Below are 23,731 nucleotides of genomic sequence, written 5' to 3' on the forward strand. Positions count from 1 at the left end.
TTTTTTTATGCTTGTTAAAAAAAACATATCTTTCTCAGAGTAATTGTGTTAGTATAAAAAAAAATCCCAATTTTATGCATGAAATATAGCTCACTATTTGAAATATTTATTTGATATCGCTTTTTTTTTGCTAATCTTCATCAACGGTGCCAATAATTTGTGTGGTCACTGTGGTGCCACATTGCCACGCTTCCACCTACAAAATCAAAGAGCAAAAGAAGGAAAGCAAATATTGTGAAAGCTGTTATTCAAAAGGAAATCTAGTCAACTTGATTAAGATTGGGTTACGAAATAGAGCGGGTAACAATATTTTCAAAAACAATACGTAATCCCAGAGGACACCGCTCCTTTTACTGCATTACCTAATCCCATCAACCATTGCGGGAGGCGGGAACATGGCTGGTTGTCAACGCAACGTGCATGTCATTACAAAAAGTAACGCCCATCACATCATCTCAAACCAATAGGAAGCCTTAGAAATTACATCATTGTTATTTTCAGTATAGCAGCAGCATAGAAGTGGATAAAGTTCGTCTCCACGTTGGAAGTGCTAGAAAGTACATTGTATCGAGTGAGATACAGCATCTGCTTAGAAAAGAAAAGCCTAATTTCAGTAGGCAAATCGAATAAAAAAAATCTTCATTGAAACAAAGACGCATATCGATTGAGGAAGTGAATATTTTTTGTTTGATACTATTCTTCTTTTTATCAATCCTCAAGAAAAGTTTCCACTTAGGACATCAAAAGTTATCCTCCGACTTGAGGTTCGAACATTAGTCTACTTGTCCTAACACTGTCAAAAGATTGAGGACATCGGATTGCAGTTTATCACTCCAAATTGTTTATTGCAATTTCAACATTTGATGCTTTAATTTTTTTCCCAACAACTATCTTCGAGATAAAGACCAGTCAATTGATGCCCACCAAGATGGAAGCTACATTCTATGACGAATCGGTAAATGGTCAGCAAGGCGCAGTGGGTGGATATCATGGGTTTAACCCGAATAGTATGAAGCAGAGTATGACACTGAACCTCAACGACCCTAAAATGTTTAAACCTCATCTGCGGGCGAAAGCTATCGATATACTGACGTCCCCTGATGTGGGATTATTAAAACTGGCCTCTCCGGAATTGGAAAGGCTCATCATCCAGTCCTGCAATGGTTTGACGACTCCGACCCCAACTCAGTTCCTCTGTCCCAAGAACATCACCGACGAGCAAGAGGGTTTTGCTGAGGGTTTCGTGAGGGCGCTCGCGGAGCTTCATTATCAACAGCATATGCCTAATGGCAGTTGTGACTCTCAGACGAATACTTCCGACATGGCATCCGCCTCTACTGTGTCGGACAGTCCTATACCCTACAGCTGCACCGTGCGCCCCGAGCCACCGGAATACACAAACTTGGGCCTTTTCAATCGGGCTGTCAGCTCTGCGTCGGCACCTACCGGCGACAGACACTCCTCCGCCAGTTATACGTCCGTCCCGTCCCAAACCCACATCGAGACCCAGCTGCCAGCCCAGCACCCACGGCTACAGCCATTCAAGGAGGAGCCCCAGACGGTGCCCGAGATGAGCGGCGATACCCCTCCGATGTCTCCTATCGACATGGAGAACCAGGAGAGGATAAAGGCCGAGAGAAAGCGCATGAGGAACAGGGTGGCCGCGTCTAAATGCCGGAAAAGGAAGCTGGAGAGGATATCGAGGCTGGAGGACAGGGTCAAAAACCTGAAGACCCAACACACAGAGTTGGTCTCTTCTGCCAACGTGCTCCGGGACGAACTGGCACTGCTCAAACAGAAGGTCATGGACCATGTTAACAGCGGGTGCCAACTCATATTGACGCAGCAGCTCCAGGCGTTCTGAACAGCCATAAGACATTGCGGTTTGAGTGAGAGACTTTTCATTATGGGACCAAACGCAGCTCCTATAGGGGCGTGTTCTTCGTCTTTGCGCCCTGACAGAATGGCGACAAGAAAAATAAACGTATTCGTGGAATAAATAGGCTAGTGGTGTCTACGGCCAACAAACAGTGGCAATGCCTGTTGATCGATTACGAGTTCTGACATTGTCTAGTATGTATATAGACCAAGTCTAGCACTGAGTTTTCTCACCAGCGACAAGTTGTACAATGTAACACAATAACGTTACGAGACATTGCTTTATTGACACACCTTGTGCGAGGATTGACCCAGAGGTGTTTGTGTACTAGGACTGACACAAAACTGCCTTACTTTCTTAACATTTACATTAATACCATTTTGTGAAAAGGTTCAAACAAATGTTAGACCTGAATGAATAGTTTATCATAATACTATTTTTATGCCTGTCTTTTGAGCACTTCAGAAAATACAAATATACGACAAATACAATGTGGAATAAAAAGTCATGAATTGAGAATATTGTCTTGTTATAATTATAAAGAATTGGGTTTTAAATAGCTTTTATTGGCACAGAAAAAAAGTTGAATAGTTCGTTCTTGGATGAACAGTGAATTAATTTAATGTTCGTTAACAGTAAAATGGGGACAGACTGACCATTGAGTCACTCCAGTGTAGTGTAATCGCTTGGTAGGGGACCGTGCTCCTCGACAACGATTGGACATCGTTTCGGAAATGAGCAGCAAGCAAGCCAAATATGGCAAGAGAGCTCTGAGAGCAGTTACGTTTTCTATGACGGTGGGTCAGGGTGTGTCTAAAATACTGTCTCCTGTTGTAAATGCTGGTTGGTAGTAATAGTCTTACGACTGGTGTTTTAAGGAGCTGAGGTGCTACATAAATTAAAATATCTTTGATAACGAGTTCACTTGACTGAGAAAAAAAACATTCTTCAATGGTGTCTTGTGTAGATATTGTAATGTGTTCAATAGATGTGTTCAATAGTGTCAACTACTGCCCCCCTTCACACCTACACTGCTGCTTAAATTATTACCACTATGCTGCTATCCATTGGTTATTGATTGCCATTCCCAAGTATCTATTCATACTGCTACTGGTCACTATTACTCCTGTTTACATGTACAGTGCATTTGGAAAGTTTTAAGACCCCTGGACTTTTCCCCCGACATTTTGTTATGTTACAACCTTATTCTAAAATGTATTCGTTTTTTCCCCCTAATCAATCTACACACACAACCTCATAATGACAAAGCACAAACAGGTTTGTATACATTTTTCGTAAATTTATATTAAAAATAAAAAGAATATCACATTTACATAAGTATTCAGACCCTTTACTCAGTACTTTGTTGAAGCACCTTTGGCAGCGATTACAGCCTCGAGTCTTCTTGGGTATGACGCTACAAGCTTGGCACACCTGTATTTGGGGAGTTTCTCCCATTCTTCTCTGCAGATCCTCTCAAGTTCTGCCAGGTTGGATAGGGAGCGTCGCTGCAAAGCCAGATATGTTCGATCAGGTTCAAGTCCAGGCTCTGCCTGGGCCACTCAAGGACATTCAGAGACTTGTTCCAAAAGGCACCCCTGCGTTGTCTTGGCTGTGTGCTTAGGGTCGTTGTCCTGTTGGAAGGTGACCCTTCGTCCCAGTCTGAGGTCCTGAATGCTCTGGAACAGGTTTTTAATCAAGTATCTCTCCGTACTTAGCTCAGTTCATCTTTCCCTCGATCCTGACTAGTCTCCCAGTCCCTACCGCTGAAAAACATCCCCACAGCATGATGCTGCCACCACCATGCTTCACCGTAGGGATGGTGCTATGTTTCCTCCAGATATGACGCTTGGCATTTAGGCCAAAGAGTTCAATCGTGGTTTCATCAAACCAGAGAATCTTGTTTCTCATGGTCACTGTCCATTAGGTGCCTTTTGGCAAATTCCAAGCGGGCTGTCATGTGCCTTTTACTGAGGAGTAGCTTCCGCCTAGCCACTCTAACATAAAGACCTGATTGGTGAAGTACTGCAGAGATGGTTGTCCTTCTGGAATGTTCTCCCATCTCCACAGAGAAAGTCTGGAGCTCTGTCAGAGTGATCATCGGGTTCTTGGTCACCTCCCTGACCAAGGCCCTTCTCCGATTGCTCAGTTTGGCCAGCTCTAGGAAGAGTCTTGGTGATTCCAAATTTCTTCCATTTAAAAGTGATGAAGGCCACTGTATTCTTGTGGATCTTTTTCTTGGTACTCTTCCCCAGATCTGAGCCTCAACACAATGCAGTCTCTGAGCTCTACCGACAATTCCTTCGACGTCATGGCTTGGTTTTGCTCTGGCATGCACTGTCAACTGTGAGACCTTATATAGACAGGTGTGTGCCTTCCCAAATCATGTCCAATCAATTGAATTTACCGCCAGTGCACTCCAATCAAGTTGTAGAAACATCAAGGATGATCAATGGAAACAGGATGCCCCTGAGCTCAATTTCGAGTCTCATAGCTAGGGTCTGAATACTTAAAAAAAAATATATATATTTTTAAATTGTAATATTTGCAAAAAAATCTAAAAACCTGTTTTCACTTTGTCAATATGGGGTAATGTGTGTAGACTGAGGATTTAAAAAAAAAATATATATTTTTTTTAATAAGGCTGTAATGTTACAAAATGTGGAAAAAGTCGAGGGGTCTGAATACTTTCCAAATGCACTGTATATAATACCATTAGTATATTACCATAAGTAGTTATATATGTCCCTTCTACCAGTCATGTTTTAGTCCTGTTTACATGTATATTGGCCTATCACGCCTACACTTGCACACCACTTATGATGCTGCCATACTGTTTACTATTATTATAAGGGATTCACAGCAAAGCTATGAAACCTATTGTTATTCTTAGATACTTCCCCCCAATTGACATGGTTAAATAACTCAAGCATAAATTGGTAATGTATTTATTTGGCACACAGAAACTAGAACCCATGAGTAGCTTGGTCAAAAATAATGGCACAGATTGGCCTATAGGTGGTGCTGTTATAATCAGTATCTCAAACCCTCATATCCGCTGCCCCGTTTGACCTAGAGACTTGAAAGGTCTTTCCTCATGCTGAAAAAATTTGCCTCAAGGACCCATACGGTCCCTCAGGATAGATTTTCCTCCATCTTGGACATTTTGGAAAATCTTTGAAAAACTACTCATGAATCATAAATCCAAATTATACCATCTCTTAACTTAGTTCAAGAAAAACTAAGGGATTGGTGATGAGATGGCTGAGTTATTGATAAATCAGGAAATCAGATTTTACGTGTCCATTTAAAATCTTTGTAAATCCACAATGGCCTATCAACTTTGTAGGGTCATCAAATACATTAACATGATGAACCATGTTAAGTTTGGCTTTGATATCTTAAAAAGTTAACAATTCACTTTGACTATGTAAGACTAATGCTTATTAAAATAATCATAAAATAATCTTCACCTGGACTGAAAGTCTGATACACTCAGAATGTGGTATTTTGAATCATCAAAACAGTCCCTACAGTTTGAGAAAATAACATTGATGCATTCAAAGATGGCCACACTATACCAGTAGATGCACATTAGCACATGTGGAAAAAATTCAAAAAAATAAAGAAATCTTCTCATGAACCATGACACCAAATGTGGAATGTTGGCCCATGCTACATCTTAACTTAGTTTGTGAAAAGCTAAAGGGATTGGTAAAAAGATGGCAGAGTTAGCAAATCAAAAATCAGATTTGACGTGTCCATTTAAACCACTGTAAAGCCACTCCAAAGTAGCCTATCAACTTGAAACGTATCATCGCTATAATGGACGTCCTTATGCTAATAATACTTAAAACATCTTCATGAACTTTAAGTCAGATTGAGTCTATATACCAAATCTGAAGTCAATGAATTAGCCTAATGAATTTGACAATGATTAGTTGCTGCATTCAAAGTCGGCCACACTACACCACTAGATGGCACCATAACTTATAATTTGGTAAGTAAACCTTACGTATATGTCCTTACAAGCTGTGTGAACATAAAGTCACTGCAACCTTAGATGGCTGCACCAGACCAGTTGGTGGCACTATAGATGTCATTGGTAACAATGAGATATGGCAACAATACTAGAGTAATTACTATTGAGCAAGTGGACTTTGATATTAAGCAGGTGTAAAACATGTATAAACAATATATACACACACATACATATTTGCATGCATACTAATACATGCATTGCTCTGACAAAGTACAGTGAACAAGGACCCAAGTGTACTACTCAGGCATAACTCTACAAGAGCATGTCAATATCGCAATAATAGGGCTGCAACATTTGTACACAGAGGCGTGGGAAATACAACAAAAGTAACACTATTTTATCAAACAAATTAACAGACAAAATAAACCCACCAGAAGGTCAGAAATGCACCCATCCTCAAACGTATTAACATGACTAACGGTGCATTTAAAGGAGGGTCAGAGAGGCTATGGGAGAGATATCACTGTGTGTGCACGCGTGTGTAGACATGTTAGTGCCATAACAAGCTGTCTGTGACCACACCACACTGGGCCTTCATTCCTTCCTTTTCATTACAGCACAGCTCTGTGAGCCTTCAACACAGATCTACTGTGTGCATCATAGGCTGGGTTTGCACTCTACCAAGCGTTCGAAAACGTTATTGACACTAGTGCAAAGTTGTGGTGCGTGGCGAAGCGGTTGCAGAGCCTCTACGGAGTAGACGTAGTGGAGTGTAAATCCAGTCTTCGATATCATCCTCTCGCTCTGCTTCAAGGCAGGGTTTAGGGCCCATATGGATGCCTCAACACTGTTTGTTAAACTCTCCATTTGTCTCTGCCATACCCCCACCACAATCTGCCTGTCGATCCATCAGACTGTCTGTGTGTGTCTCAGCTGACGAGCAGACCATTCATCCCTGCGAGGCGTTGGCGGTGCACATGGTCCCGCTCCAGTTCCTCATGACCGGGATGCCACAGCCGGGACAGGATCCGGTCCATGTTCAGGGCATACATGGTGTGAGAGGGCATCACACCTCGGTGGACCTACGTCAAGGAAAAACATGAACAATATAGTCGTTTGAGTTGATTTCTTTCACATACAATGACACAAATACCTTTTCAGCTTTCCTTTTTATTAGAGAGAAAAATGTTTGTTGAATGCAGTTGAAAAAGCAAATCAATTCAAATGTCAGAATGTTTTTTTGTTATAGGTATAATCATGTGACCTAAGGCAGATTGAAGCGGTGATTCTCTCACCTGTTCCAGGAGATCAAACATGCTGATAGGAGGGAGGGGCGCAAGGAGACTCAACAGAACAGGCCAATAGGAGAGCAGCCTGCTGCTCAGCATGGTCTTGTTATAGCGGAGGGGGCGGGCCGGCCAGACGAGATACACTGTGAGGTGGGCCAGAGTACGGATGAGGAGAGAGAGTCAGAACAGACAGACAGACGAGCATGGCAAGAGCCTAAAAGTAATTTATTAGTAAGGGGAAATTCTGCCTGGCCCTTAAACTGCAAATTAAATGTGTAAATAAAAAATTTAAAAGTATTTTAGATGGACCTCTATCCAGTCTCCAAGTGATCCTTTTTGCAGTGTGCTGTACGGGCAGCTCTCCTACCTCACCTTACTGCTACTACTGGTGCTTCATGTACCTAAAGTATAGTATGCTGTTTGAACTAACAACCATTTAAGGTAAAACTGAAGTCTATAAAATTACTCTAAGTTGACGCTTGAATTTACATTTGAACAGAGCAGTTAAACTTTATTCTACAGTCCGCTGCTTACCATATAGTTACTCATTAAAATGGTAATAGCATAATAATTACATTTTGGTTTCTATGCAATTCATTGATACAAGTAGTTGTGCAACCAGAGGGGGGGGGGGGGGGGGGTAATAAAAAAAATATAAAAACTCTAGACCACCTTTACGCCACACACAGAGATGCATACAAAGCCCTCCCTCACCCTCCATTTGGCAAATCTGACCATAATTATATCCTCCCGATTCCTTCTTACAAGCAAAAACTAAAGCAGGAAGTACCAGTGACTTGGTCAATAAGAAAGTGGTCAGATGAAGTAGATGCTAAGCTACAGGACTGTTTTGCTAGCAGACTGGAATATGGTCCGGGATTCTTCCGATGGCATTGAGGAGCACACGTACATACATACCCCAACCAAAAGCCATGGATTACAGGAAACATCCACACTGAGCTAAAGGGAAGAGCTGCCGCTTTCAAGGAGCGGGACTCTAACCCAGAAGCATATAAGAAATCCCGCTATGCCCTCCAACGAACTATCAAACAGGCAAAGCATCAATTCAGGACTAAGATTGAACCGTACAACCGTACTACACCGGCTCCGGTGCTCGTCGGATGTGGCAGGGCTTGCAAACTATTATACCCTCAGAGGTAGTAACAATACCTTTGGGAAGAGCAGCATTCTTCTTACCAAATCACATGACCTTAATATTGTAGCTGTTCAGAACAAGGTTAAGGGCAGAGAAAGCTTGTTGGACACTAAGAAAGCTTTGTTGTAGAGCAGGGGTGTCAAACTCATTCCACGGAGGGCCTAGTGTCTGCAGGTTTTTGGTTTTTCCTTTCAATAAAGCCCTAGACAACCAGGTGTGGGGAGTTACTAACTAATTAGTGATGTTAATTCATCAATCAAGTATAAGGGAGGAGCGAAAACCCGCAGACACTAGGCCCCCCGTGGAATGAGTTTGACACCTGTGTTGTAGAGCATTTAACACAACATCTGGGGAGGGGCCAGCTGAGTGTAAGACTATCATCTGAATATAAATGGATGAGAGAGCTTCCTACTGCCTGACCTATGTTGTTGATGTAAATTGAGAAGAGCGTGGGGTCTAGGATTGAGCTTTGGGGTACTCCCTTGGTGACAGGCAGTGGCTGAGACATCAGATTTTCTGACTTTATACACTGCACTCAGAGAGGTAGTTAGCAAACCAGGCCATAGACCCCTCAGAGACACCAATACTCCTTAGCCGGCCAACAAGAATGGAATGGTCTACCGTATCAAAATCTTTGGCCAAGTCAATAAAAATAGCACAATATTGCTTAGAATCAAGGGCAATGGTGATATCATTGAGGACCTTTAAGGTTGCAGTGACACACCCATAACCGGAGCAGAAACCAGATTGCATACCCGAGACAATACTATAGACATCAAGAAAGCCTGTCAGTTGATTGTTGACACGTTTTTCAACACTTTTGATAAACAGGGCAAAATAGAAATAGGCCTATAACAGTTAGGATTAGAGGTCGACCGATTATGATTTTTCAACACCGATACCGATTATTGGAGGACCAAAAAAAGCTTTTTCCTTTTATTTATAATAATGACAATTACAACAATACTGAATGAACACTTATTTTAACTTAATATAATACATCAATAAAATCAATTTGCCTCAAATAAATAATGAAACATGTTCAATTTGGTTTAAATAATGCAAAAACAAAGTGTTGGAGAAGAAAGTAAAAGTGAAATATGTGCCATGTAAGAAAGCTAACGTTTAAGTTCCTTGCTCAGAACATGAGATCATATGAAAGCTGGTGGTTCCTTTTAACATGAGTCTTCAATATTCCCAGGTAAGAAGTTTTAGGTTGTAGTTATTATAGGAATTATAGGACTATTTCTCTCTATACGATTTGTATTTCATATACCTTTGACTATTGTAATGACCTGGGTGTCGGGGGGGTGCGAAGTCAAACGCAGGAGACAGCAGAGCTTCAATAAGTTGAGTCCTTTTAATCCCCAACAGTCCAACACAAATGTCCAACACGGACGAACTGGGTGAACATACAATACGGTCCAACGACACGAGCAACAATCCCAGTCCACAAATATAATCTCCACTCCCGAAATCCAAAAGGTATACAAAGTAACAATCCCGCACAAAGACGCCTACGGGCTGGCTGACAAATAAAGCCATACTAATTACCCACTTAACTGAACACAGGTGTAACAAATAAACACATAAGGAGGGGGGAGGAAAAAGAGTGTGGCAGCTAGTAGGCTGGTGACGACGACCGCCGAACGCCACCCGAACGGGAAGGAGAGCCTGCCTCGGTTGAAGTCGTGACAGTACCCCCCCTCTGACGCGCGGCTCCCGCAGCGCGCCGACCCCAGCCTCGAGGTCGACCCGGAGGACGAGGCGCGGGGCGATCCGGATGGAGGCGATGGAAATCCCTTAACATAGATGGATCCAAAATGTCCTCCACCGGTACCCAGCACCTCTCCTCCGGACCGTACCCCTCCCAGTCCACGAGGTACTGCAGGCCCCTCACCCAGCGTCTCGAGTCCAGAATAGCCCGTATCGTGTACGCCGGGGACCCCTCGATGTCCAGAGGGGGAGGAGGGACCTCCGGTACCTCACCGTCCTGCAGGGGACCAGCTACCACCGGCCTGAGGAGAGACACATGAAACGAGGGGTTAATACGATAATAGGAAGGGAGTTTTAATCGATAACACACCTCGTTTATTCTCCTCAGGACTTTGAAGGGCCCTACACACTGCGGCCTCAGCTTCCGGCAGGGCAAGCGGAGGGGTAGGTTTCGGGTCGAGAGCCAGACCCTCTCCCCCGGTACAAACACGGGAGCCTCACTGCGGTGGCGGTCAGCGCTCCTCTTCTGCCTCCTAGTAGCTTGTTGAAGGGACTCCTGGACAGACGTCCAGGTCTCTTTGGAGCGCTGCACCCACTCCTCCACCGCAGGAGCCTCGGTCTGGCTCGGATGCCATGGTGCCAGGACCGGCTGGTACCCCAACACACACTGAAAGGGGGACATATTAGTAGAGGAGTGGCGTAGTGAGTTCTGGGCCATCTCGGCCCAGGGAATGTATCTCGCCCACTCCCCTGGCCGGTCCTGGCAATAGGACCGCAGAAACCTACCCACCTCCTGGTTCACTCTCTCCACCTGCCCATTACTCTCGGGGTGAAAACCGGAAGTCAAACTGACCGTGACCCCCAGACGCTCCATGAACGCCCTCCATACTCGGGACGTGAACTGGGGGCCCCGATCAGAAACGATGTCCTCCGGCACCCCGTAGTGCCGGAATACGTGAGTGAATAAGGCCTCCGCAGTCTGTAGGGCAGTAGGGATACCAGGCAACGGGAGGAGACGACAGGACTTAGAAAACCGATCCACAATTACCAGAACCGTGGTGTTTCCCTGAGAAGGGGGGAGATCGGTCAGGAAGTCCACGGACAGATGAGACCATGGCCGTTGTGGAACGGGGAGGGGTTGCAACTTCCCTCTAGGAAGGTGCCTAGGAGCCTTACTCTGAGCGCATACCGAACAGGAGGAGACATAAACCCTAACGTCCCGAGCTAAGGTAGGCCACCAATACCTTCCCCGAAGGCTCCCCACTGTCCTCGTCACCCCAGGGTGACCCGAGGAGGGCAGGACATGAGCCCACCGAATCAGTCGGTCCCGAACACCAAGCGGTACGTACTTACGGCCCGCCGGGCACTGAGGAGGCGCGGGTTCCGCCCGTAACGCCCGCTCGATGTCCGAGTCCACCTCCCATACCACCGGCGCTATCAGCCTCGAGGCGGGGATGATGGGAGTGGGCTCGGTGGTCCTATCCTCCGTGTCGTAAAGGCGAGACAGTGCGTCAGCCTTTACGTTTTGGGAGCCGGGTCTGTAGGACAACGTGAACCTAAACCGGGTGAAAAACATGGCCCACCTTGCCTGACGCGGGTTCAGTCTCCGAGCTGCCCGAATATACTCCAGATTCTGGTGGTCGGTCCAGATGAGAAAGGGGTGTTTAGCCCCCTCAAGCCAGTGTCTCCACACCTTCAGAGCCCTGACCACCGCTAACAACTCCCGATCCCCCACATCATAGTTACGCTCCGCTGCACTGAGCTTACTAGAGAAGAAAGCGCAGGGGCGGAGTTTTGGTGGCGTACCCGAGCGCTGTGATAGCACGGCACCCACCCCAGCCTCGGACGCGTCCACCTCCACTATGAATGCCAAAGAGGGATCCGGATGCGCCAACACGGGAGCATCCGTGAACAGAGCCTTCAACCTGTTGAAAGCTCCGTCCGCCGCCGCTGACCACCGCAACCGCACCGGGCCCCCCTTTAGCAGTGAGGTAATGGGAGCCGCCACCTGACCAAAACCCCGGATAAATCTCCGGTAGTAATTGGCAAAACCCAAAAACCGCTGCACCTCTTTCACCGTGGTTGGAGTCGGCCAATTACGCACGGCCTTTATGCGGTCACTCTCCACCACCACCCCCGAGGTGGAAATGCGATAACCCAGGAAGGAGACGGCTTGTTTGGAGAACACACACTTCTCAGCCTTGACGTATAGGTCATGCTCCAGCAGTCTGCCAAGCACTTTGCGCACCAGAGATACATGCGCGGCTTGAGTAGTTGAGTAGATCAGAATATCATCGATATACACAACTACCCCCTGCACGTGCAGGTCCCTGAGAATGTCGTCTACAAAGGATTGGAAAACAGCTGGAGCATTCTTTAACCCATACGGCATGACGCAGTACTCATAATGGCCCGATGTGGTACTAAATGCGGTTTTCCACTCGTCCCCCTCCCGAATACGCACCAGACTGTACGCGCTCCTGAGGTCCAGTTTTGTAAAGAACTGCGCTCCGTGAAATGATTCCACCGCCGAAGCGATGAGAGGTAGTGGGTAACTAAACCCCACTGTGATGGCATTTAGACCTCTATAATCAATACACGGACGCAAACCTCCCTCCTTCTTCTTCACAAAAAAGAAACTCGAGGAGACGGGTGAGATGGAGGGCCGAATGTACCCCTGTCCCAGAGACTCCGCGACATATGTCTCCATAGCCAACGTCTCCTCTTGGGACAAAGGGTACACGTGACTCTTGGGAAGCGCAGCGTTAACCTGGAGATCTATCGCACAATCCCTACCCGGTCGATGTGGTGGTAATTTCGTCGCTTTCTTTTTACAGAAAGCGATTGCCAAATCGGCATACTCGGGGGAAATGCGCACCGTGGAACCCTGGTCTGGACTCTCCACCGACGTGGCACCAATGGAAACTCCCAGACACCTTCCAGAACACTCCTCTGACCACCCCTGGAGAACCCCCTGTCTCCACGAAATATTGGGATTGTGCCGGGCCAACCAGGGAGTACCCAGCACCACTGGAAACGCAGGCGAATCAATAATAAAGAGACTGATACGTTCCCTATGATTCCCCTGCGTCACCATGTCCAGGGGAACTGTGGCCTCCCTGACCACCCCTGACCCTAATGGCCGGCTATCTAGGGAGTGCACGGGAAAGGGAGAATCTATCGGCACAAGCAGAACGCCCAACTCTCGGGCGAGTCCGCGATCCATAAAGTTCCCAGCTGCACCTGAATCTACTAGTGCCCTATGCTGGGAAGAGGGGAAAATAAAGGGAAAAAAATTGAGACAAACATGTGACCAACAGGGGGTTCTGAGTGAGTTTGGTGCTGACTCACCTGGGGTGATCGAGAAGCGTTCCGCCTGACATCTCGACTCCCAGACAGACCCCCCCAGCACCGATCGGCCGTGTGTCCTCTCCGACCACAGCTGGTGCAGGGGAGGCCTCCTCCTCCGGTACCCCTAGGCGCGGCCCCTCCCAACTCCATTGGGATGGGAGCCGGGGCGCTGGGTGGTGGAACGCACAGGACCCTCTCCGAACGCCCGCGGGCAGCCAGCAGATTGTCCAGTCGGATGGACATGTCGATGAGCTCATCCAAAGAAACAGCGATGTCCCGACACGCTAGCTCCCTGCGGACGTCCTCCCGGAGACTACACCGGTAGTGGTCAATAAGGGCCCTGTCGTTCCACCCTGATCCCGCGGCTAAGGTCCGGAACTCCAGCGCGAAATCCTGTGCGCTCCTCTTCTCCTGCCTAAGATGAAACAGTCTCTCACCCGCCGCTCGGCCCTCTGGGGGGTGGTCGAACACGGCACGAAAGCGACGGGTAAACTCTGGGTAGTGCTCCTTCGCTGAGTCCGGGCCATTCCAGACTGCGTTGGCCCACTCCAGAGCACGACCCGTTAGGCAGGAGACGAGGACACTCACCCTCTCCGCTCCCGAGGGAGTAGGGCGAACAGTGGCCAGGTATAGCTCCAGCTGGAGTAAAAACCCCTGGCACCCTGCCGCCGCTCCATCATAATCCCTCGGGAGCGTAAGACGGAGCGCGCTGGAGCCGGGGGATGAAGAGTCCTGAGGAAGGGGAGCTGAAGGTGGAGAGAGGAGCCCACTCCTCTCCCATCGCTCCATTCTCTCCATCATCTGGTCCATGGCGGATCCGATTCGATGGAGGACGGTGGTGTGGTGGAGAACCCGTTCCTCCATCGATGGGAGAGGGGGGGCTGCTGCTCCTGCTGACTCCATGATGGTTGCGGGATTCTGTAATGACCTGGGTGTCGGGGGGGTGCGAAGTCAAACGCAGGAGACAGCAGAGCTTCAATAAGTTGAGTCCTTTTAATCCCCAACAGTCCAACACAAATGTCCAACACGGACGAACTGGGTGAACATACAATACGGTCCAACGACACGAGCAACAATCCCAGTCCACAAATATAATCTCCACTCCCGAAATCCAAAAGGTATACAAAGTAACAATCCCGCACAAAGACGCCTACGGGCTGGCTGACAAATAAAGCCATACTAATTACCCACTTAACTGAACACAGGTGTAACAAATAAACACATAAGGAGGGGGGAGGAAAAAGAGTCAGTGGCAGCTAGTAGGCTGGTGACGACGACCGCCGAACGCCACCCGAACGGGAAGGAGAGCCTGCCTCGGTTGAAGTCGTGACAACTATTGGATGTTCTTATAGGCACTTTAGAGTATAGCTTCCATCCCTCTCCTCGCCGCTACCTGGGCTCGAACCAGGAACTCATCGACAACAGCCACCCTCAAAGCAGCGTCACCCATGCAGAGCAAAGGGAACAACTACTCCAAGTCTCAGAGCGAGTGACGTTTGAAACGCTATTAGCGCGCACCCCGCTAACTAGCTAGCCATTTCACATCGGTTACACCAGCCTAATCTCGGGAGTTGATAGGCTTGAAGTCATTAACAGCGCAATGCTTGAAGCATTGCGAAGAGTTGCTGGCATAACGCACTAAAGTGCTGTTTGAATGAATGCTTACGAGCCTGCTGGTGCCTACCATCGCTCAGTCAGACTGCTCTATCAGTCAATCATAGACTTAATTATAACACACAGAACTACGAGCCTTAGGTCATTAATATAGTCGAATCCGGAAACTATCATCTCGAAAACAAAACGTTTCTTCTTTCAGTGAAATACGGAACAGTTCCGTATTTTATCTAACGGGTGGCATCCATAAGTCTAAATATTCCTGTTACATTGAACAACCTTCAATGTTATGTCATAATTGCGTAAAATTCTGGCAAATTAGTTCGCAATGAGCCAGGCGGCCCAAACTGTTGCATATACCCTGACTCTGCGTGCAATGAACGCAAGAGAAGTGACAATTTCACCTGGTTAATGTTGCCTGCTAACCTGGATTTCTTTTAGCTAAATATGCAGGTTTAAAAATATATACTTCTGTGTATTGATTTTAAGGCATTGATGTTTATGGTTAGGTACACGTTGGAGCAACGACAGTCCTTTTTCGCGAATGTGCACCGCATCGATTATATGCAACGCAGGGCACGCTACATAAACTAGTTACATCATCAACCATGTGTAGTTATAACTAGTGATTATGATTGATTGATTGTTTTTTATAAGATAAGTTTAGTGCTAGCTAGCAACTTACCTTGGCTTCTTACTGCATTCGCGTAACAGACAGGCTCCTCGTGAGGCAGGTGGTTAGAGCGTTGGACTAATTAACCGTAAGGTTGCAAGATTGAATCCCTGAGCTGACAAGGTAAAAATCTGTCGTTCTGCCTCTGAAGAAGGCAGTTAAAACCACTGTTCCTAGGCCGTCATTGAAAATAAGAATTTGTTCTTAACTGACTTGCCTAGTTAAATAAAATGTGTAAAATAAAAATATTTAAAAAAATCGGCGTCCAAAAATACAGATTTCCGATTGTTATGAAAACTTGAAATCGGCCCTAATTGATCGTCAATTCCGATTAATTGGTTGACCTCTAGTTAGGATCAGCTTGATCTCCCACTTTAAATAAAGGATAAACTGTGGCTGCCTTCCAAGCAATGGGAACCTCCCCAGAAAGGAGAGACATGTTAAAAAGGTTAGAGATAGGCTTGGCAATGATAGGGGCAGCAACCTAAAAGAAGAAAGGGTCTAAACCATCTGACCCTGATGTTTTTTGGGGGTCAAGTTTAAGGAGCTCCTTTAGCACCTCGGACTCAGTGACTGCCTGCAGGGAGAAATGTCGGGGATAGTCGCAATAGAAGGGGTGGGAGATGAGGAAATGTTGGACGGGCAAGGAGGCATGGCTGAGACAAATAGGAGCCTTTTCTTTTTTTTCTTTCTTTTTAATTTTTTTTATCCCCTTTTCTCCCCAATTTGTGGTATCTAATCGCTAGTAATTACTATCTTGTCTCATCGCTACAACTCCCGTACGGGCTCGGGAGAGACGAAGGTCGAAAGCCATGCGTCCTCCGAAGCACAACCCAACCAAGCCGCACTGCTTCTTTAACACAGCGCGCCTCCAACCCGGAAGCCAGCCGCACCAATGTGTCGGAGGAAACACTGTGCACCTGGCCCCCTTGGTTAGCGCGCACTGCGCCCGGCCCGCCACAGGAGTCGCTGGAGCGCGATGAGACAAGGATATCCCTACCGGCCAAACCCTCCCTAACCCGGACGACGCTAGCCCAATTGTGCGTCGCCCCACGGACCTCCCGGTCGCGGCCGGATGCGACAGAGCATGGGCGCGAACCCAGAGACTCTGGTGGCGCAGTTAGCACTGCGATGCAGTGCCCTAGACCACTGCGCCACCCGGGAGGCCCACAAATAGGAATCCTGACTTAATGAAGTGGTGATTAAAGAGCTCAGCCATGTGCTTCTTGTCAGTAACAACCACATCAACATTAAGGGACATGGGCAGCTGTGAGGAGGGTTTATTCTCCAGAACTTCTTGGGGTTAGACCCACAGAGAGAGAACTGCTCCTTAAAACCTCTTTAGGATAGGGGGTGCTGTTGTCACTTTTTCTGGAAATCGTGTAATTTTTAAACGGCTACCTACTCAATTCTTGCTCGTACAATATGCATATTATTATTATTATTATTGGATAGAAAACAGTCTCTAGTTTCTATAGCCGTTGAAATTTTGTCTCCGAGTGGAACAGAACTCATTCTACAGCAATTTCCCTGACATGGAGTCAGATGTCAGGGAAAGAGCTTCAAGTTCCTTGGTGTCCACATCAGCAACAAACTATCATGGTCCAAACACATTAAGACAGTCGTGAAGACGGCACGACAAAGCCTATTAACCCTCAGGAGACTGAAAAGATTTGGCATGGGTCCTCAGATCCTCAAAAGGTTCCACAGCTGCACCATCGACAGCATCCTGACTGGTTGCATCACTGCCTGTTGTGGCAACTGCTCGGCCTCTGACAGCAAGGCACTACAGAGGGTAGTGCGTATGGCCCAGTACATCACTGTGGCCAAGCTTCCTGCCATCCAGTAGCTCTATACCAGGCGGTGTCAGAGAAAGGCCCTAAAAATTGTTAAAGACTCCAGCCACCCTAGTCATAGACTGGTCTCTCCGCTACCGCACAGCAAGCTGTACCGGAGCACCAAGTCTAGGTCCAAAAACCTTCTACCCCCATGCCATAATACTCCTGAAAAAAGAATCAAGGGCTACTCAGGCCCCTCTTTTACACTGCTGCTATTCTCTGTTTATTATCTATGAATAGTCACTAACGCTACCTACATGTAAATATTACCTCGACTAACCGGTGCCCCTGCACATTGACTCTGTACCGGTACCACATGTATATAGCCTCGCTATTGTTATTTTGCCTAGATAAATAAAGGTTAAATAAAAAAATGTAAGGGCTTGTAAGTAAGCATTTCACTATAAGTTCTACCTATACCGGTTGTATTTGGCGCATGTGATAAATAACATTTGATACTTTGTTGAACATTTTTCTAGTTGATTTAAGGCAGCTGAACGCTGCAGACAGACAATTAACCTCATTACCAATCTGTGACAATGTGGTAGGCTGCCAGGCTGTTCTTCAAGTAGGGCTGGGGGGGTGACATCACTGCCGAAGGCGTAGGGGAAGTGTCCATCACGCAGCCGGTAGGCCTTCCTCTTGGACACCACAGCAGTCAGCATGTCCTTCAGGTGGCTCTGTGGTAGTGGAGGGAACGACGGGTGAGTGAAGTGTGTGTATGAAGGGGGGAAATCCTGAGTGGACTGATACAACTGGCTGTTGGAAGGTGTACAAAGCCTGTCTCAAAGCATAAAGTAACCTGTGCTACATGAAAAACAATCTTACAACCCTTCTCATATCTTATACTAGTATCCCATAAAAACACACACACATACCTCCACTGCGTGGACCATGGTACTGACGGCGTCCTCCGTGACGTTGTCCAGGCCCAGCTCAAAAGCGGTGACCATCATGCGGGCCTCCAGCTGGCCCCGGGTTGGCAGCAACAGGGTGTGGGCACTAAGTCTCAGCTCCTCCTCCTCACTCCCAACCTCCTGCAGGCTGAAGGCCTGGGCCGCACTCAGAGGGTTCTGGGGCTGGAAACGATGCTGGACACGCAACAGGTCACACACAGAACAACTCTTCTGTCTGAAGGAGAACTTATTTTTTCCTTTGGCAGGCTTGCCAGGCTTGGAAGCTGAGCTACCTGCACACAGCAAAGATCCAGCACCCTCTGGAAAAGGGAATGGGTTGCAGTCAGGTTTGTGGTCAACATACAGATGTGTGGTATCCATCGATATTGATATATTCGATGGAAAACCTACCTGGTGTGGAGACGATTATCTGACAACGCGTGAGAATGGCCAGGAGAAAGTCATTGTGGACATGAACTGAGAGAGAGAAAGAAAAAAAAAATAGGGAGAATTTTATTAAAATTCTTAATTTTTTTGCACTGAGCAAACTAGCTCTGGTACATGCGCTTGTGTCAGGTGTGCAGCTCGTAGTGCTAATCGGACGCATGTGCATGGCTAGTGGCTGTAAACAAACTGCTCTCATTTCATATTTTGGAGAACGGACAACTGAAGAATTCAGTGAAAAGTTAAATCAAAACTCTAGTAACATCTTAACTTTGGTGAGTAATTAAAGTATATTGAAGCCAGTCACTAAAATAAATTTGATGGGGGATGAATGGAAAGATGCAAGTCGCTGGCATGGACCAGAGCTAGGTTTATAAACCCTTGATTGCTGATACTATGTATTGGTCAGTGAGAGGCTTTGAAGCCCCAGGTCACCCATATTGTCACTCCCCAGAAGCAGTCCTCCATAGGAATTTCAATTAAAATGTTTCAAGTACAAAATTACATGTCATTACAGGTTTTGGGGGCAATAATATTAGAACTTTCCAAAAATTATACTTAAAGTTTTTAAATATTTTTTCAATAAAATTTAGCTCATATAATATAAAAGTATGCATTAAGGTGTGTCTGTAAAAGAATAAATAAGGCAAAAATGTAGACATTAAGAAATGCATTTTTATAGCTTCCAAAATAGTTTTCACATCAGTGGGGGAGTGCCTAGATGGAGGCGGAGGGCTTCAAAACAGCCTTTTCCGAAATGCACCTTGGCCTCTCCAACCCTGACCCAATATATACAGTTTAAGACGGAAGTTTACTTACACTTAGGTTGGAGTCAATAAAACTCGTTTTTCAACCACTCCACAAATTTCTTGTTAAGAAACTTGGCAAGTCGGTTAGGACATCTATTTTGTGTATGATACAAGTCATTTTTCCAACAATTGTTTAAATTATTTCACTGTATCACAATTCCAGTGGGTCAGACGTTTACATACACTAAGTTGACTGTACCTTTAAACAGCTTGGAAAATTCCAGAAAATTATGTCATGGCTTTAGAAGCTTCTGATAGGCTAATTGACATCATTTGAGTAAATTGGAGGTGTACCTGTGGATGTATTTCAAGGCCTACCTTCAAACGCAGTGCCTCTTTGCTTGACATCATGGGAAAATCAACAAAATAAATCAGCCAAGACCCCCGAAGAAAGGATGAACCAGACCTCCACAAGTCTGGTTCATCCTTGGGCACAGTTTCCAAACACCGGAAGGTACCACGTTCATCCGTACAAACAATAGTACGCAAGTATAAACACCATGGGACCACACAGCCGTCATACTGCTCAGGAAGGAGACGCGTTCTGTCTCCTAGAGATGAACGTACTTTGGTGCGAAGAGTGCAAATCAATCCCAGAACAGCAAAGGACCGTGTGAAGATGCTGGAGGAAACAGGTACAAAGTATCTATCCACAGTAAAACGAGTTCTATATCGACATAACCTGAAAGGCCGCTCAGCAAGCAAGAAGACACTGCTCCAAAACCTCCACAAAAAAAGCCAGACTACGGTTTGCACATGGGGACAAAGATTATACTTTTTGGAGAAATGTCCTCTGGCCTGATGAAACAAATATAGAACTGCATGGCCATAATGACCATTATTATGTTTGGAGGAAAAAGGGGGAGGCTTGCAAGCCGAAGAACACCATCCCAACCGTGAAGCACGGGGTGGCAGCATGATGTTGTGGGGGTGCTTTGCCGCAGGAGGGACTGGTGCAGTTCACAAAATAGATGGCATCATAAGGAAGGAAAATTAAGTGGATATATTGAAGCAACATCTCAAGACATCAGTCAGGAAGTTGCAGCTTGGTCGCAAATGGGTCTTCCAAATGGACAATGACCCCAAGCATACTTCCAAAGTTGTGGCAAAATGGCTTAAGGACAACAAAGTCAAGTTATAGGAGTGGCCATCACAAAGCCCGAGACGATCATATCAAATCTGACCCAGACCAGAGACACTATTTATAATTCTGGATCCTGACCCGCTCAGGTCCCAGATCGGGTCTCGGGCAATGTTACCTCTAACCTGCAGGCTCGCAGATCCCCGGGAATGCCACCCAGAAGAAATATCAGCCCGCATAGAGAAGCACGACATTGAACTTCACTCAAATTTTCACTCACACTATGAACATTTCCCTTTACTATGGGAATTGTGATCGAATCAATGCAATGTTAGCCACTTTCAATGCAACATACCGAAACAAAACGAACTATGCAAAATATTTTGTTTTAGGCAGAACGCTTCAGAGTAGGATTGTATTGCATTGATAGGTACGAGTTAGTGTAACGGATGTGAAATGGCTAGCTAGTTAGCGGTGGTGCGCACTAATAGCCTTTCAATCGGTGACGTCACTTGCTCTGAGACCTTGAAGTAGTGGCTTTTGTGGGGCGATGGGTAACTTGTCTGTGTGCAGAGGGTCCCTGGTTCGCGCGAGGGGACGGACTAAAGTTAAACTGTTACATTAGGCATAACCAATCAGAGCTGCAGTAGGCTTATATGCAATTAAACCATTACCATATATGGATCTGTAACGCCCAACAGTTTTTATTTGTTTGTTTATATGCGAGAACCGTGTACTGCCGAGTCGATATTCACGTAATAAAAATTCATTCCCATCGACCACAAATTGGTGAAAACAAACATTTTCAGTTGACCTCCAGTGTAAAAGAGCCAACTTTGTCGTCAATTTTTTATTGGTGTTAAAATAAAGTATGCTGTTTGGAGCACCGGGCCGTTGTTTGATGTTACTATTTTTTCATATCGACAATACAAGTTTGACGTTAGACAAAAGAATGTTCATAATGTAGCTATGACAATTGTCTACAGACATGTCGATAGACGGACTGTAAACCAAACTTTAGACTTGCTTTCAATGAGAACAACAAAGTCATTACACATATACTTTATAAAAGTAGTTTTGAACAGTAATTGGCTAAAACAAGCAGACAAGAAAATTGCATTTGTAAAAAGAGCCAATGGGGTAACCTAGGTAACCACAGGTTGTTTTCCCCACAGGCAGGCGGGGTCGTGATGTTTTACCTATGGGTTTGTTGGTAAATTCCCTCTGGAGTGCCAAACTGCACTCTGGGCGTTCGTAAATTGAGAGCATTGTCAGATTGCCCGTTAGTAAATTCAGAGGTTCACTCTCGGAGCATTCAGAGGGCACCCTGGACGCTCTGGCCGAGTTGATCCGTGCGTTCTTACCTCAAAACGGCAATAAAGCCGTTTTGAGCTCCCGAATGGCACAGTGGTCTAAGGCACTGTATCTCAGTGCAAGAGGCGTCACTACAGTCCCTGGTTCGAATCCAGGCTGTATCACATCCGGTAGTGATTGGGAGTCCCATAGGGCGGTGCACAATTAGCCCAGCGTCATTTGGGTTTGGCCATCATTGTAAATAAGTTCTTGTTCTTAACTGACTTGCCTAGTTAAATAAAGGTTAAATGTACAAAATAATCATTTAAAAGCACCCAAGCTAAATAAAGTTGGCTAGTTTGCTAGTTACTTCCAGACACAAATAAGAGAACACCTCACTCTGATCATTTCACTCACCCTAACGGAGCTGGTTAGGCTGCTTTTCATGGCAACAATTTTAATTACTTTTTTGGCTGAGATTTACAGACACCGGTCATATTAAACGGGTGTTGCGCGTTCGGAAATGCATCGGTTATTCTGCACTCTTGCACACTCAGGCAAGAAGCTCTAAAATCGAGCAGATAGCCAGAGTGAATTTACGAACGCACCCATAATACCGACTGGGAAACGAGCTACAGGCTTTACCTAGCTAGATACTACATAGCCATTGGCAGAGAGCTAGTTTTAGCTATCCATTTGTGGCCGATTAAAACAACTTTCGAAATAGGAATGTAAAAAAATAAAATAATAATAAGTGTAAGGACAACGTCAAATCAACCAATGGTTGCTTACTTACTGTTTGACATTATCACCAATTGTTTCAGTTAAATGTTTCTTGGCAATTTCAAGCTCAATAGCATGGGCTGGCATAACGACGTCTATACAAGTGTTGGACGTAATCATTCCGCGCCTTGGCTGCATCTTCTTTTTCTGTTATCGGAAGTGTGTGCATCAGCAAAAGGTATAACAGCGCCACCTATGAACTTGGAATACACACAAACACACTTCTGCAATTACCATTTCTTGCCAGCAGAGAGCACACATGCCTCAGACAGTACTGTGTATTATATAATAACAGTGCATTCAGGAAGTATTCAGACCCCTTGACCTTTTCCACATTTTGTTACCTTACCTTAGTTTTTCCCCTCATCAATCTACACACAATACCCTACAAAGCAAAAACAGGTTTTTAGACATTTTAGCAAATGTGTTAGAAATCAAATGTATTAAAATCAAATGTATTAAGAAGCACCTTGGCAGCGATTACAGCCTGAACTCTTCGTGGGTATGAGATGAGAGGTGTTGGGTTTGTGCCAGACATAGCGTTTTCCTTGATGGCAAAAAAGCTCAATTTTAGTCTTCTGACCAGAGTACCTTCTTGTTTGGGGAGTCTCCCATATGTCTTTTGGCGAACAAACGTATTTGCTTATTTTTTTCTTCAAGCAATGTTTTTCTATGGCCACTCTTCCGTAAAGCCCAACTCAGTGGAGTGTATGGCTTAAAGTGGTTCTATGGACAGATACTCCAATCTCCACGGTGGAGTTTTACAGCTCCTTCAGGATTATCTTTGGTCTCTTTGTTGCCTCTGATTCATGCCCTCCTTGCCTGGTCCGTGAGTTTTGGTGGGCGGGCCTCTCTTGGCATGTTTGTTGTGGTGCATTATTCTTTCATTTTTTAATAATGGATTTAATGGTCCTCCGTGAGGATTAT

The 23,731-nt window shown here is 45.8% G+C and overlaps 3 protein-coding genes across 7 annotated transcripts in view; 2 read left to right on the forward strand and 1 right to left on the reverse strand.

Moving 5' to 3' along the window:
• Window positions 1–23,731, forward strand: part of LOC129824208 (angiopoietin-related protein 1-like) — a 54,248-nt gene that overhangs the window by 3,260 nt on the left and 27,257 nt on the right. The window lies entirely within an intron of this gene.
• Window positions 496–2,398, forward strand: LOC129824209 (transcription factor Jun-like). Its single transcript, XM_055883679.1, has one exon. The coding sequence runs from the start codon at window positions 917–919 to the stop codon at window positions 1,862–1,864; it is 948 nt and encodes a 315-aa protein (XP_055739654.1). The 5' UTR covers window positions 496–916; the 3' UTR covers window positions 1,865–2,398.
• On the reverse strand, window positions 4,814–22,969 carry LOC129824210 (transcriptional adapter 1-like). Of its 5 annotated transcripts, XR_008754727.1 has the most exons (6): window positions 22,818–22,965; window positions 18,806–18,871; window positions 18,377–18,714; window positions 18,026–18,178; window positions 7,157–7,293; window positions 6,855–6,943 (listed from the first exon to the last, which is right to left on the reverse strand). XR_008754727.1 is itself a non-coding variant. In XM_055883680.1 (5 exons), the coding sequence occupies exons 1-5, from the start codon at window positions 22,825–22,827 to the stop codon at window positions 6,791–6,793; spliced, it is 720 nt and encodes a 239-aa protein (XP_055739655.1). In that variant the 5' UTR covers window positions 22,828–22,963; the 3' UTR covers window positions 4,814–6,790. The 5 variants fall into 5 exon arrangements, 4 of the variants coding, with proteins under 4 accessions (XP_055739655.1, XP_055739658.1, XP_055739656.1 ...); XM_055883680.1 differs by lacking the exon at window positions 7,157–7,293 and having other exon boundaries at window positions 4,814–6,943; window positions 22,818–22,963; XM_055883683.1 differs by having other exon boundaries at window positions 6,852–8,320; window positions 22,818–22,969.

The sequence above is a fragment of the Salvelinus fontinalis genome, chromosome 26 (genome assembly GCF_029448725.1).
Source record: "Salvelinus fontinalis isolate EN_2023a chromosome 26, ASM2944872v1, whole genome shotgun sequence".
NCBI classification, from domain to species: domain Eukaryota; kingdom Metazoa; phylum Chordata; class Actinopteri; order Salmoniformes; family Salmonidae; genus Salvelinus; species Salvelinus fontinalis.